Source organism: Diadema setosum, chromosome 13 (genome assembly GCF_964275005.1).
Source record: "Diadema setosum chromosome 13, eeDiaSeto1, whole genome shotgun sequence".
NCBI classification, from domain to species: domain Eukaryota; kingdom Metazoa; phylum Echinodermata; class Echinoidea; order Diadematoida; family Diadematidae; genus Diadema; species Diadema setosum.
The window spans coordinates 23235568-23249219 of record NC_092697.1 but is presented as its reverse complement, the minus strand read 5'-3'; the positions used below and the strand labels follow the sequence as shown (position 1 = coordinate 23249219).

Genomic DNA, 13652 nt, shown 5'->3' with positions numbered 1-13652 from the left:
ATTTACAGTAATTGTCATTTCAAAGAAAAACAATTATCGATTTGTCATACAATTTTCATCAAAGCAAAGCTTTGATTAGTGTATGCCCAGCTTTAACCGAAATCTATAGAAGTAACATAGTTTTGAAAAAAAAAGAATGTTTTCTGAAAGCATGACTACGACTGTGTCTCAAAATAATATGCCACACAGGGGGTTTCCAAAGTGGCACATAAAGATATAGATATATATATATATATATGAAGGGTTTGTTTGCAAAAACCGATAAGTCCATTTTTGAAGATTTTGAAGTACAATTTCTGTCATAATGTACAAAATAATACCTTTTAAATGATACATTGGTCACTACTTATAAACGTATCAAATTGAAGTTATGGTCAAAAGAAGCAAAAATTTTCTTTTTATTCTCTTTATTTTTCTTGACCTTCAATCGTAAATATCTCCATTTGGCAAATATGGACTTATCGGTTTTTGCAAACAAACTCTTCATATATATATATATATATATATATATATATATATATATATACATATATAAATAATCAGCATCCCACTATATTTACATGAATGCAATTTGCACATGTTTGTGTCCTTTCTGATTTGGAAACACTATAAAACTATATTATAGGGATAAACCAGATCCTCTGTAATGATTCATTCACAGTTCGCTAGTCCACCTGAGACTACTTTGATATTTAAAGTCGGTCAGATAATATCCTTGCTTTAAGCCCATCTTCATGAACAATTCCTTAATAACATCCAGAATAAATACACATCTAACAGCATGAAAATGATTGCCAATAATAACAAGGATATTTTTGAGTCTTGTTTAGTAAATGAGTCAGTTTCGTTCTCCATTTCTGGTGTTGAATAACAAATGTTCTTTAAAGGACAAGTTCACCTTCATTAACATAAGGATTGAGAGAATGCAGCAATATTAGCAGAACACATCAGTGAAAGTTTGAGGGAAATTGACAATCGATGCAAAAGTTATGAATTTTTAAAACTTTTGTGATGGAACCGCTGGATGAGGAGACTACTAAGGCTCGTGATGTCATATGACTACAACAGTATAAAGAAAATGTAAAGAAAATTTAACATATTTTCACTTTTTTTTCGCATAATAAAAGAGCACTTGACTTGCCTCTTTCTAAAAGCAATGGGAATAATATTACCCATAACATATGTCAGTAACGAGTCAAGGGAATGTGTACTTTTTTCAAAAGATGAAATTTTGTGAAATTCTCTTCATATTTTCCTTATATTGTTGTACGTATATGACATTATACACTGCAGTAGTCTTCTCATCCAGTGGTGACTGCACAAAAACTTCAAAAATTCATAACTTTTGAACGGATTGTCCGATTTTCCTCAAACTTTCAATGATGTGTTCTACTAATATTGCTACATTCTCTCAATCCTTATGTTAATGAAGGTGAACTTGTCCTTTGATACTTTTCATAGTTGAGTGTCTGTATGCACAGACCGTGTCAAGGCAATTAGCAGAGCTCTTTTTTTTTTCTCAACCTCTCCCTGCCGTTTTATTGTAAACGTCATGATTCATATTCATTTTACAAAGCATTTATTATAACTTATATAAAGACATTCTCGGGAACTTAGGTTGTATAATATCCTACTTCCCCTACAGATTTTTATTTTGCAAAACTAAGATGCACTATGCATTCTTCTGTTCCACAATAAGATGAGTCAATAATCATTGTTGATACAAAACGTTGTATAATGCCCTAAAATTATGTGTAACATTCTGGTTATTCAAAACAAATCCTACAACACAAATACAGAACTTACCGGGCTTTTTACTGATAAAATATTATAATTAGGCCCTATCGTTTTCAATCTACAATGCATCATTACATGCAACTACAAACCTTCAAGCAACACATAACTACAATGCGTTTGTTGTTGAAAAGTAAATGGCGAATGTGTGTTCTGAAAGTCCCTTAACATGAACACGTAACCGAAACTGTAATTTATTGCAACGATATGGATATAGAAACAAGACCAAACCAAAACTATTCCTCTTTTTCATGCGTGGATAACACTATTCAATGCAGTATAACCGTTTGAATAGTTACGAAAGCTCTCGTGGATAAAGATAAAAACCTCTTCACAGAAAAGTTGTCCAACAACTTCCACACTTGAAGTAATGCATGTTATGTAATTAAGGAAGGAAGAAAACGTACTTGTATACTTCATAAGTTATAGTGTTACGATGTAAAGGACTTTCCCTGCCAAAATTGATGTCTTGAAATGAAGAGCCCCCCCCAAAAAAAAAAAAAAAAATCACAATGAATGAATTGAAATAGATGTATTGAAAGGGTATAATGGTGATTCCAACTTCATGTTATCATAATATTTCAGTGCTTTTGATGTCTTCTAATATGACCTCTTTCTCGTCTTTTCAATAAGAAAACAAACATTCAAACACTCTTTTTCTATTAGGTACCTGATATAGTAACACTTACATATCTATGTGTATACGGGTTTCCGTTTCAGTGTACACAAACAACAAAAATGATCTCTTACAAAATGTTGCAGTATTAAAGGCAACCAGAACGATTATGGTGCCTACATACAGAGTTGACTAAAGATTCAAACAACCATTGCCCTCATGTCTGGTTCTATTTTACACAAGTTTCATCGGATCGTAATTCTGCAACTTATGTCATCGTATATCCGTATACATGCAAGCTAGTCTCTTCCCACCTCCCTGGTCTTTCTGAGCTTACCTTTGCAGAGCTCTTGTTGAATGTAAACTTAGGTTTGCATAATCATGTGAACAATAAATGAGTCTTTTGATTACATAGTTGTACGAGGATTTTTTTTTCTTATTATCATTATTATCATTATCATTGTAAAGCGATAGTGTTGTTGTTGTTATCAACATTATTGTTATTATTATTAGTAGTAGTAGTAGTGGTAGTAGTAGTAGTAGTAGTAGTAGTAGTAGAAGTAGTAGTAGTAGCATCATTAGTATCATCATCATTTGCTTTAAGCAAAGCAACATCTGCATACAGTTCGTGTAACAATTTATCGTGCGCTATCCACTCACTGTGTTTTTACATCAAAGTAATTCAATTCAGCTGTGCTTTATTTTCATCCAGCATAATAATAATACAATAAAGAGTGCACATTTGATAAATCATCATTGTTAACAATTTGTAAGAACGACATATCACGAGTTTAATGAAAAATGAACAAACAAGTAGAAATATTGCATACGTTGTAATAATTTAGGCAAAAGGTTATATCTATGGAACAAAGTGATCTACTGAAAAGCGGATATCGTAAAATGCGGATCACTCGACAACATTAAGTAAATATCATGAATATCTTTGTCTATTTACATGTAGAGCATTTCAAAACTGATGTACATGTCGCAAGTTAAATGAAAAAGAAAAGATACTATAAAGCTAGTACTTGTTTTAAAGAGATGATATATATAGTTTCGGTAGAGACGGGGCTGCTGGTTTCCAATTTTGGTGTGAGATAATGAGAAACCTCTTATGAAATATGAAAGGGCATCCATTTCTAAAAGGATTTCAAAGTTGATTGGATGAAAATTAATTTTGAAATGGCTGAGTTATCCAAAAACAAAGAAGTCATGATAAAAGAGGAACCGACCTTTTATTAGGGCCACTTTGTTTTACTTTGTTTTTGGACATCTCAGCCATTTCAAAACCGATTCTCGTAAAGCTTTGAATTCTTCTTAGAATGTTTCATATTATATGAGGTTTCTGATTTTCTCGCAAAACTATACCATCCCTTTAACATGTAGAACCCATACAATGAAATCTTACGGCACATGTACAAGCACTATTCGTTGAGCAGCCGTGTATTATAGGATAATTTAGTGACAATACAGTGCACTCCCGTTATAACGAACACGTTTATTACGAAATTCCGGGTACAACGAAGTAAAAATTCCGGCCGTAACAAGGACATGTTGGAAGTACGAAAGTTATTTCAAGAGCATTTCAGTTAATATCTAGTATCGTATGTAGCTAGACATATATTTTTTTCTGTTTGTAAATGAGATGTGCTTAGAAGATTACTTTGAAATGTTATCTAATGCTAGAGTCACACACGGCCGGGTCACAAAACGGATTTGATTCGGGTGAAAATGAGCAGGAATAGTCCCGGAATGGAGAGTAATTTATGCTACAATCACACACGGCCGGATCTCGAACCAGGTCCATAAGGAATTATAACCGTATCGACCCGGTTCAAGCCGCAGAGACCCATATCGAACCGTATCGTACCGTATAAAAGTCCGCTTTTTAAATCTTAACTGAATCCTTTTCGACCCATATCAACCCGTGTCAACCCGCTTCGACCAGTACCGACCCCGATGTAAACCTTGTCGTCATTCGCAATGCAGCATACGGCAAGAGTCCATACGGTTTTACGCTGCTTGTTGCAGCGGGTCGACGAGAGTCAATGTGGTTCGAAACGGGTCAATTCGGATATCAATACGGAATTGAAATCCGTGAGAAAATTTTGAACATAACCAAAAATTGACACGGGTTACGATGCGGGTCAGTGCGGGTTTCTACGGCTCGAACCGGGTAGATACGGTTTAATTCCTTATGGACTCAGTACGTAATCAGGGCCCCGTTGCAAGAAAGTTGCAATCAATTGCAAATAATTGCTAATTTTGAAACAACCATTCTGATTGGCTCAGGGTCTGCCCTATTAAAAAGATACGCATGCAACAATGATTTTCATTGGCCAGTGACAATCAGTTGCAAGTTGCGTTTAAACGCAAAGTTTCTAGCAACGGGGCCCTGGACGTGTGTGACTCTAGCATTATAGTCATTCCAAAATTTGGGTCCGGCATAAACAAATGTGTTTGGGTTTGTACAGTCATCATCAACGGGAGATGGAATTTATCGGATAAATCATGAAAATTCCTTGGTAAAATTGCAGCTGCAATTGAATGTATACTGACCAAGTTGAAAATTGTATATATATATATATATATATATATATATATATATTCAAAATTTAGTGTTCCAAACAACGCATCACTGTGTTCGGATATGGAGGTTATGAAACAATTCTGAGCCCCATATTTTGCCTTAAAAGATTTTTCTAACAATAACTGATAAACATTGCCCAAGGCGGGGATTCCATAATTGCATTACGGTAATACTAAGAGCTTGAATAAAGTGTCTTGATGCAGATGAAGGTGGATAATATTTTAACTTATATTTCAATTAATTCTGCACATATCATAGATATGCCAATTTCATGAAAGCCTGTTATCAAGAAACACAAACGTAATGAACATTAAGAAACGTTTTCTAAGGGAGTAGCTTCAGCAGCAATATTGCCTCAAAGTCTATAAACAGAGTTGCTAATAGTCTTTTCGATATATAATGACAAGTCGTTTTGCGTGATTTCACTTTATAACATTTTTAACTCATTATGTGCTGTTTTTATCAAAATATGGATCAGGGTGAGAGAAAAAAATGTTGGAGTCATCCGCGATTAATATGGACTTAAATGAGAGTTTATCTGAGGATATGAAAATCATTGATGTAAAGGATGAATAGCATGAACCAAGCAAGTTTCCTTGTGAAATACCACATTTAACTGTATTCATTTGGAATTGAAGCCGTTGAGGTGAACATATGCATTAAATGGTGATATCTGTTGAATGAGTATTTCGTGAACCGCTGCAAGGCGTTTCCAAGGGAACTGAAACCGAATATTACTTGGAGAACAAAGTATCATGGTTAAAAGCCTTGGAGAAGTCCAGGGGAAGTTGTCCATTGTATGGGAAAATGGATCAAGTACAATATCATGTGTAAATTTCTCAACAAAGGTTCATGTGACTTTTGTAACTTCTTTTCTAAATCCAAATTTGAAATTTGAAAATATTGTTTTAAAAGGAATTTCAGAGTTCTGATAATTATGTTCTGTATTTAATTTTCTTTTAAGAAATCGAAGTTAACAAAGACACTGGTCTGTAGTTATTGACCTCACCCTTCTCCCCGTTCTCGTGGATATGAATAACATTTGCAATCATGTTATTTGACACAAGGCCAGTTGCCATAAGCGATAGATTAATAATGTATACTATAATATTATGCTCTATTGGATACCGTGTGTACAGTCATATCAACGCTCGTCGACACTACATCGAGGTCGAAACTATCCGGATCTCCCCGGATCTTCCCGGAACTCCCCGGACCTCTCCGTGTAGATCCTTGAACTTTGCAAGCCCCTTTAAGGAGCAACGTCCCAGACAACTTCGATGGTTGGTTGTCGTTGTTGCGTCATTTCAGCCCCTGCAATTCTCGTAGATCTCGAAGGAATTGAGATACTCCTGAAGAACGTCGTACAGCAATTGATACTGGCACTAATTGGTCGGGAAAAAATCGAATACACATACAAACACAATAAAGATAATAATAATCATAATAATAAAAATATATATGTATATTCAAGCTCATGATGCCAATTACCTGACAATTTTCCCTTGCTTGCGTAAAAAAAAAGAAGAAAATAACATCGTAGATGTTATTGTCTTTATCGTTATTGATCGTAAAAACAATTTCAAATTTGTTAATTTGTTAATTTCAAAATTGTTAGTTAAAAACAATTAATTGTTAATTAATTGTTATTAATCGTAAAACAATTTCAAAATTATGTTCACTCAGACATACCATGATTTGAGACTGGGAAATAATTGCATTTGAAAAAAAAAATAAATCTGAAAATCTCCAGATTTTGTCTAATAATTACAAAACAAGTTGGAGAGCAACAACATCATCATCTCACTCATGTGCACATTTCATTTTGACTGTTCAAGAACTGTCTTGTGAAGATACAATATTATTGTATAACTCCCCTAATTTGTCGTGAATCTTTTTTTTTACAGTATTCATAAATGTTTCCTCTTTCTTTTTGTACTAGATTTTTAGTTGCCCAAAGTCTCCTTTAATGTATGGTACAAATATATTTTTATACTTGCTATGTGTCACCTTAACATTTTTCTTCTAGTAATTTAGACAAAATTAAATAAAATCCTAAAAGACGGAGAGACCAGCAAGGGTTCCTTATTGTTAGAATTCTTGTAGTTGACGCTGTTCTGCAAGTCACTTCTGTTGATTAGAATTTGTCATTGATGAACGGAGGCAACATATCAATGATTGTGTGCTTGCTTCCATCGATCCAACCCGATAACACGAAAAACGTTGACAATGTTTTGCTTTGCATTACATTCTTCAATCAAAGTTGTTTACGGGGTTTTCTGCTTGTTTGTATAATTCTGGAAGTACGAGAAACAACACTACTCACCAGATGTGAAATGGCCTCGTGACGGACGCCTCTCAGTTTCTTGCACACCTGGAAAACTTCCACGTCGTCTGAACAATCTGCTCGATCCAGAATGGATAACAACGCACAGAAAGTGGCAGACGTTCCGACGCCATCCCTATACGAACAAAGTAAACACATATGCATAGCATGGATGACGAAGACACAACCAAACTAATAGAGAGAGCGATAGTGATCTCGGCATTGGTATCAAAGTTCCTGAGTGAACATGTGAAACTATACATCAGCAACAACAAAAAAAAAAAAAATCTGAACAAGGTAAGATGTAGAACTATACACTGTCTCTAACATCTCTCCTTCATTATATGGTATTACATTCTTCTACACAGAAAAAAAAATATATAAAGCGAATACTGGAAACATTACAGAAAACTTTCAATAGGGAAAGAAAAAATGTTCTATAAAATAATGTTCTCTTTAAATAGTAAATTTTAACCTTGAGCGGTATCTGCATAATTATCTCTAAGCCAACTTTCCAATGTTGAACAGCTTTCAATATAACCTGTCACAAACTGTCACAAACATATTATAAACACTATAGGTGGGTTGATATGAACATATATTTATTTGTACGTTGTTATGGCTACTCAGGCTTCCACACTTTGAACTGAACTGCATTAACATGGGTCATTGATTCGGTGTTATGAGTCAATCACAATTCTTTTTTTTTTCCTTTCATGTTCCTCACACATGGGTGGATTTAACACTACTACTTTCTATATCCGCCAAAGAAAAGCTGGCCATCACAAAAGAAATTTAAATTGTCGCTTAACGTTCTCAAAGTAGGCCTACTTGAGCGCGAATACTCCAAGAAAGTTCAGTTTACAGTATTGCAAGAAGAAGAAGAAGAAGAAGAAGAAGAGGAAGAACCACCGATGTCATGTGACAGATTTTGCCTGGAATGTGTACAGAGCGTTGTGAATCTAGGATTGAACAACTAGCCATAATTATGTCCCTACATTTCGTCATGCTAATAGTAATTGCCATCAGTTACATTTCAAGCTTCCTTTAAACATGAAACTTTCTGAATATTCCCTTTATTGTCTCATAATCGTCTACGTGTAGCTGAATATTCTTTAACCTGCAATGAACAAGGATAGGACTACTGTCATGTCCCTGTGTCGGCCAGCTCTTCAAACGATTCCGCATGAAGATCATGTTCGATGCAGATGGCGGTCCGTCTTCCTCCAGGGGGTTACACTCCAGCTGTAGCTGATAGACAGTTTGCAACTGCTTCTACACGATGATGTGAAGTTACAAGGGAAACACGAAAGTAGAACATGTTAGTAGCAGTTATTGCATGACAAATCACGATAAACACATATGGGTACTTGAACTTCAGTTCTCTTTATTCTCTTCCATCCTAAGTTTATTCATGTCAACTCATTTCAATGTATCCTTGTTCCTCCAACTATCTGTATTATGTATTGTAAGTACGAACAAACACACACACACATACACATACACATACACAAACACACACACACATACACACGCACATACACAAAAACATACACACAGACATACACATGCACAAACGCACACACACACACATACAAGTTTTACGTTATTTTTTTTGCGTTTATTGCAACTGACAAATTGCCTCACATTGACGTTATACGTCGATGTAGGGACATCATTAATTGTCAATTAGTTGCAAGAATACATTGATTTGAATTTATTAAATTGAACCTCTTTTCCAGGTTATACACCTTTCTGAATTCATTACTGTTAATATAACTGAGCACCAATTCACAATTAGTTGAGACCAGCTACATCGCCTTCAATACATTTAGGCCCTACGCAAAGAGTCCAATAGTCATGATGAATTATCTTTTTTTAGTACAGCCCTGAGTAGGTAGGTCTTACCAGAAAACAGAAAACAGTCCAGGCAATGTCCAAGGCTATGATTGAGCTTATGATGTCCTCGCAAACTGCACTCTTTATTTTCCATCTTTCTTTAATTAATTCACATCGTTAGGATAAACGTACTGACATACCTTCGATGTCTGTTTGCGTACAGTCAATGTTCTCTCCACAATTCCCGGCATGACAACTTCTTTGGTGCTGGTGACAACGAAGGGACCACAGATAAGCTCACCATTCTCCGGCCAGTACTTTGCGAAGGTCTTATGCATATGGAAATGACAATTGCACGGAAATGCGACTGAATTTCCTACTCAATGTGCAACAATGCGAGCTGCACAACAACGGACATATTATTACACAGCTTTTAAAGGGTTATGATATTGATGCGATATACGTCTCCTTTTCGTGCAAAAATGTGTATTCTGTTGTTCAGGATTATTCCTCTAATACAAGCATTATTATCTACCCAGAAAGTATACATATACTGAAAAAAAAACTCAACAAGTGGCAATTACACAGCTTAAGGCGTTTATAATGATGAAATAGGAATATCAAGTCTCCTCTTCGTGCAAAATGTGTATTCTAATCTTGAGTATTATGCATTCCTCTAATACAAACATCATAATCTGCCAAGAAAGTATACATGTACTGAAAGAGGAACATTGTAGAGGAATGTGAATCTAATAATAGATGTTCTCCTTTTTCATGCCGGGGCCTCAGAATTTTAAAGGCTGAAGTAATGGAAGCGTAAGTTCTGAGATTTTCTGAACACGCGAGTAATATTGTATTAAAGTACAATGTATATTGAGACATGCTGTAGCCACGATGCTGTACCAATTAAAGTCGCGTTACTATGATCTAGCTACTCACCTCATCAGGTGTGTCCCCATGTAGCATCACGATCCTGGTGACCTTATAGTCTACCACGAGGCGCCAGAAATCCACCACTGTGTTTGATAGAGGGCTTTGTGTGGTCATGTACTGATTCTTGCTCTTCTTGCCCTGCTCCAAAATATAATATACTCACAATTTCAGCGAGTTTATAATTTAGTACTTTAAATACAATTTGTGAAAGTCATCAAACTCACAGTCTTGCCTTTTGAGAATAAAAAAAAGAGATGGCTGGTGTTCTGTTACTATGTAAATACGTACATACTCATCCTGTTCATCAGATAATTGTTTCGTTGTTAAAGAATTACACAAAGACAGATAGCCTAGAGCATCCATTGTTTATAGTTTCATAGTTTGCTAAAAAGAAATGGTAATACTAATGGAACATCACAATCTTAAAGCTAATTATTACATCACACACTCAACATGATCCAACCCCAATAACAAAGGCTTTACTGGCAGTTCTGAAGTAGAATGTCATCCAACGACAAATCCAACATAGCCGAGTCTGCGTCAAAAATATAACAGATTATATACCTCATTTCTAGAATCCTCTCATCTGATTGGTTAAAAGGGGAGTCATGAAAATAACTGTGCACTATTTTTGAGTTACTGTGACCGGGGCCCGGGCACAGTTAATAAATAGGTTTTACAGACAGTCGCGACCCCGTACACGTAGATCGCTCATATGTACGCACCAATGATACGACCGCCGCGCATTCAATCAGCGTGCTGTAAAAGAGACTAGCGGACTGGTTTGGAGACAATCGCAACCCCGTAGTGCACGTAACGTACACTGTACACATCACTGTACGCACCAGTGATACGACCGAAGCGCTGTCGATCAGCATTGATTACGAGTGCTGTGAAAGAGACTAGAATCTATATTTTCGGTATCTATTTTTCGGAATCTATATTTTCGGTATATAAAACAAATAATAACTGCTTGACATTCGGGTCACAGTTAAAATTATGGGCCCTCGGCAATGTGAAAACCGTAACCATGCCCTCAGCTTCGCTTCGGGCATAGTTACGGTTTTCACATCACCTTGGGCCCATAATTTTAACTGTGCCCTCATAAGCAGTCATTATTTGTATACTAATTCTTGGACTCGTCTGAATTTTAACGGGTCCTGGCACACCAAGAAAAAACGATTATTTTCATTTTGTAGTTGCTGCTATTGCAAATAAAATTTTTCTAAGATCGCACGTGAACCAAAATGTGATCATTTTATACTTGATCATTATGTTTTCTCTTTACATAATATGGGAAATTGGTGATCAACCTTGTGCTTATGAATGATATATCCTTTTTAGTAATTGGAGCTAATTTTCATTATATCACTCAGAAACAAACCGGGAAGTAAGTTGCGTTGATGTAATTTGTGCTGCCTTCGACTTCAGTCATGAGGTAAGGGCGCACCCTGTCGGCTGGTTGGGGTAGAGACGGAATTGCAATGACAGAATGAAAAGAATGGAAATGGGAATAGAAAAAATGGTGACAAAATGAACGAATAAAAAAATCATACATTAGCGTTTGACATATTGCAGTAATGCTATCTTTGTAAGTGTTACCAACACATTATGATGACAATGATGATGACAATTGAGATAGGAAACGAATGATTGAAGGTATTATGATAATCATGAAAATTATGCATGATAATTGGAATGAATGGCATGTTTTTAACGAACATCTTTACAGAATAATATCCTCCAGTACATCTATACATGCATAGACAGACAGATAGACATAAAGATAGCTAGATATATAGATAGATAGATATGATGATATGATATGATATGACATATGATATGATATATGATATGATATGATATGATATTATGTTATATGATATAATATAATATATACATATATATATATGTGTGTGTGTTTGTGTGTACGTGTGTGCGAGAGTTGCATCACTGTATGCTTGTCTGTTTGTTCGTGTCCAATGGGTATTTGGGCAGGTCCGCATATCTGAAATTGTGTATGGGACCTACTTGATGTTGCATTTCCTTCAATCTTGTTAATGTGTGTGCATGTGTGTGTGTGTGGGGGGGGGGGGGTGATCCATTTCGGATGAAGTGCCGCATTATAAGTGGCGTATTGTAGATAATTATGAAGACCATCAACCGAGACTGGCGTCGTCGTTCTAAAGCATAACAAGAGTAACAAGTTACTAAGTATTGATTTTAAATTATAGAGGAAAAGGATCTTTATATCATACCAGATCTACAATTTATGAGTACAATTATGAGTTTGTCATCCCACGCTGCTAATCTGTATCTATGTTTGTGGATGCATTTCTTTACCATTATCTTTAATAATAATAATAATAATAATAAGGTCTCATTTACCAAGGGTAGCCTCTTCAGTGTTGCCATTGCTCTACAAGAGGGCCCTGCTATTATTATTACCCTAGCGTTGCCAGGTACCCATTTATACACCTGGGTCGAGAGGGACACAGTGGGTAAAATCATCTTGTCCAAGGACGTAAGCACTGGGCGGGATTCGAACTCGGGTCCTCCTATCGGGAGTCGGGAGTCTTATCCACTATGCCACAGCGCCCCCACGTTTATACGTTTATACATATTATATTTGAAGAGGACTCGGTCATAGAGATCGAAAAAAGAACACAAAATTAATGAACAAAGAATGAACTCACGTGGAACTACGTCTGGATAGCGGTTCTTCTCCAAATTCTCCTCACGTGTAGCAGCGGTGACTTCATTTTTTCCTGGTATAACAGTATACGCCCTTAGCAACTAGTTTATTGAAAAGGGATAGAATGGAAGGTTCAAGATATAACAAGAAATAAAAAAACTACAATGAACATATGTCATAATTAACGTAATCACATTACATTCTTTTTGAAAATAGGAACAATCATAATACCTATCATATTACCTTACCTATTAGGCAGTATGGCTCCGTCGGGGATTGCACGCTCTTCTTGAGGGTTCTACCACTGCTATGTAGGCCTACTTAGCTTGGCAGGGTACACTGCTGTGATTACACATTCATGTACGAGGGATTCGAAAGGAAAATTATTACACTGCCCAGTGGGAGAGGTTTGGAAATAGGTTATTTGCATTGTACAAGGAAAATCTAATTACAAAACAGTAAATTTACAAGATATTAAAGGGAGACACTTTGTGAAACTTTGATGAAAATTGGAAAAAGCGTGTAAAAATGCTTTGTAATGTATGGTTTCACATGTCTAAAACGAATTTTCAGACTGATTTGTTTTGTGTGGGGGTTTTTTTTTCGATCGAGTAAAGGGCGAAACTGCTTGCTCGAAACAATGAATTTTTAAAAGTTTTAAATATTGAGAAGAAAATCATATTGAATTGATGCAGAGCTTCATAACGCATCTTCAGCACGTTTGTCGGTTTGTATGCTTGTAATTTGTTGGTTTTTCTTCTCAAGCTCACTTTCTATCTATCTATCTATCTATCTATCTATCTATCTACCTATCTATCTACCTATCTATCTACCTATTTATCTATCTATTTATCTTATC

The 13652-nt window shown here is 35.7% G+C and overlaps 1 protein-coding gene across 1 annotated transcript in view; it reads right to left on the bottom strand.

Moving 5' to 3' along the window:
- Window positions 1–6277: 6277 nt before the first annotated feature.
- LOC140236488 (uncharacterized) overlaps window positions 6278–13652 on the bottom strand; it is a 49128-nt gene continuing 41753 nt past the window's right edge. The window contains exons 20-26 of the mRNA XM_072316411.1: window positions 12795–12894; window positions 11483–11556; window positions 10105–10236; window positions 9366–9494; window positions 8447–8601; window positions 7327–7462; window positions 6278–6385 (exon numbers count right to left, since the gene is read on the bottom strand). Coding sequence (XP_072172512.1) covers window positions 6308–6385; window positions 7327–7462; window positions 8447–8601; window positions 9366–9494; window positions 10105–10236; window positions 11483–11556; window positions 12795–12894 — 804 coding nt within the window. The 3' untranslated portion in view covers window positions 6278–6307. The remainder of the gene's footprint in view (window positions 6386–7326; window positions 7463–8446; window positions 8602–9365; window positions 9495–10104; window positions 10237–11482; window positions 11557–12794; window positions 12895–13652) is intronic.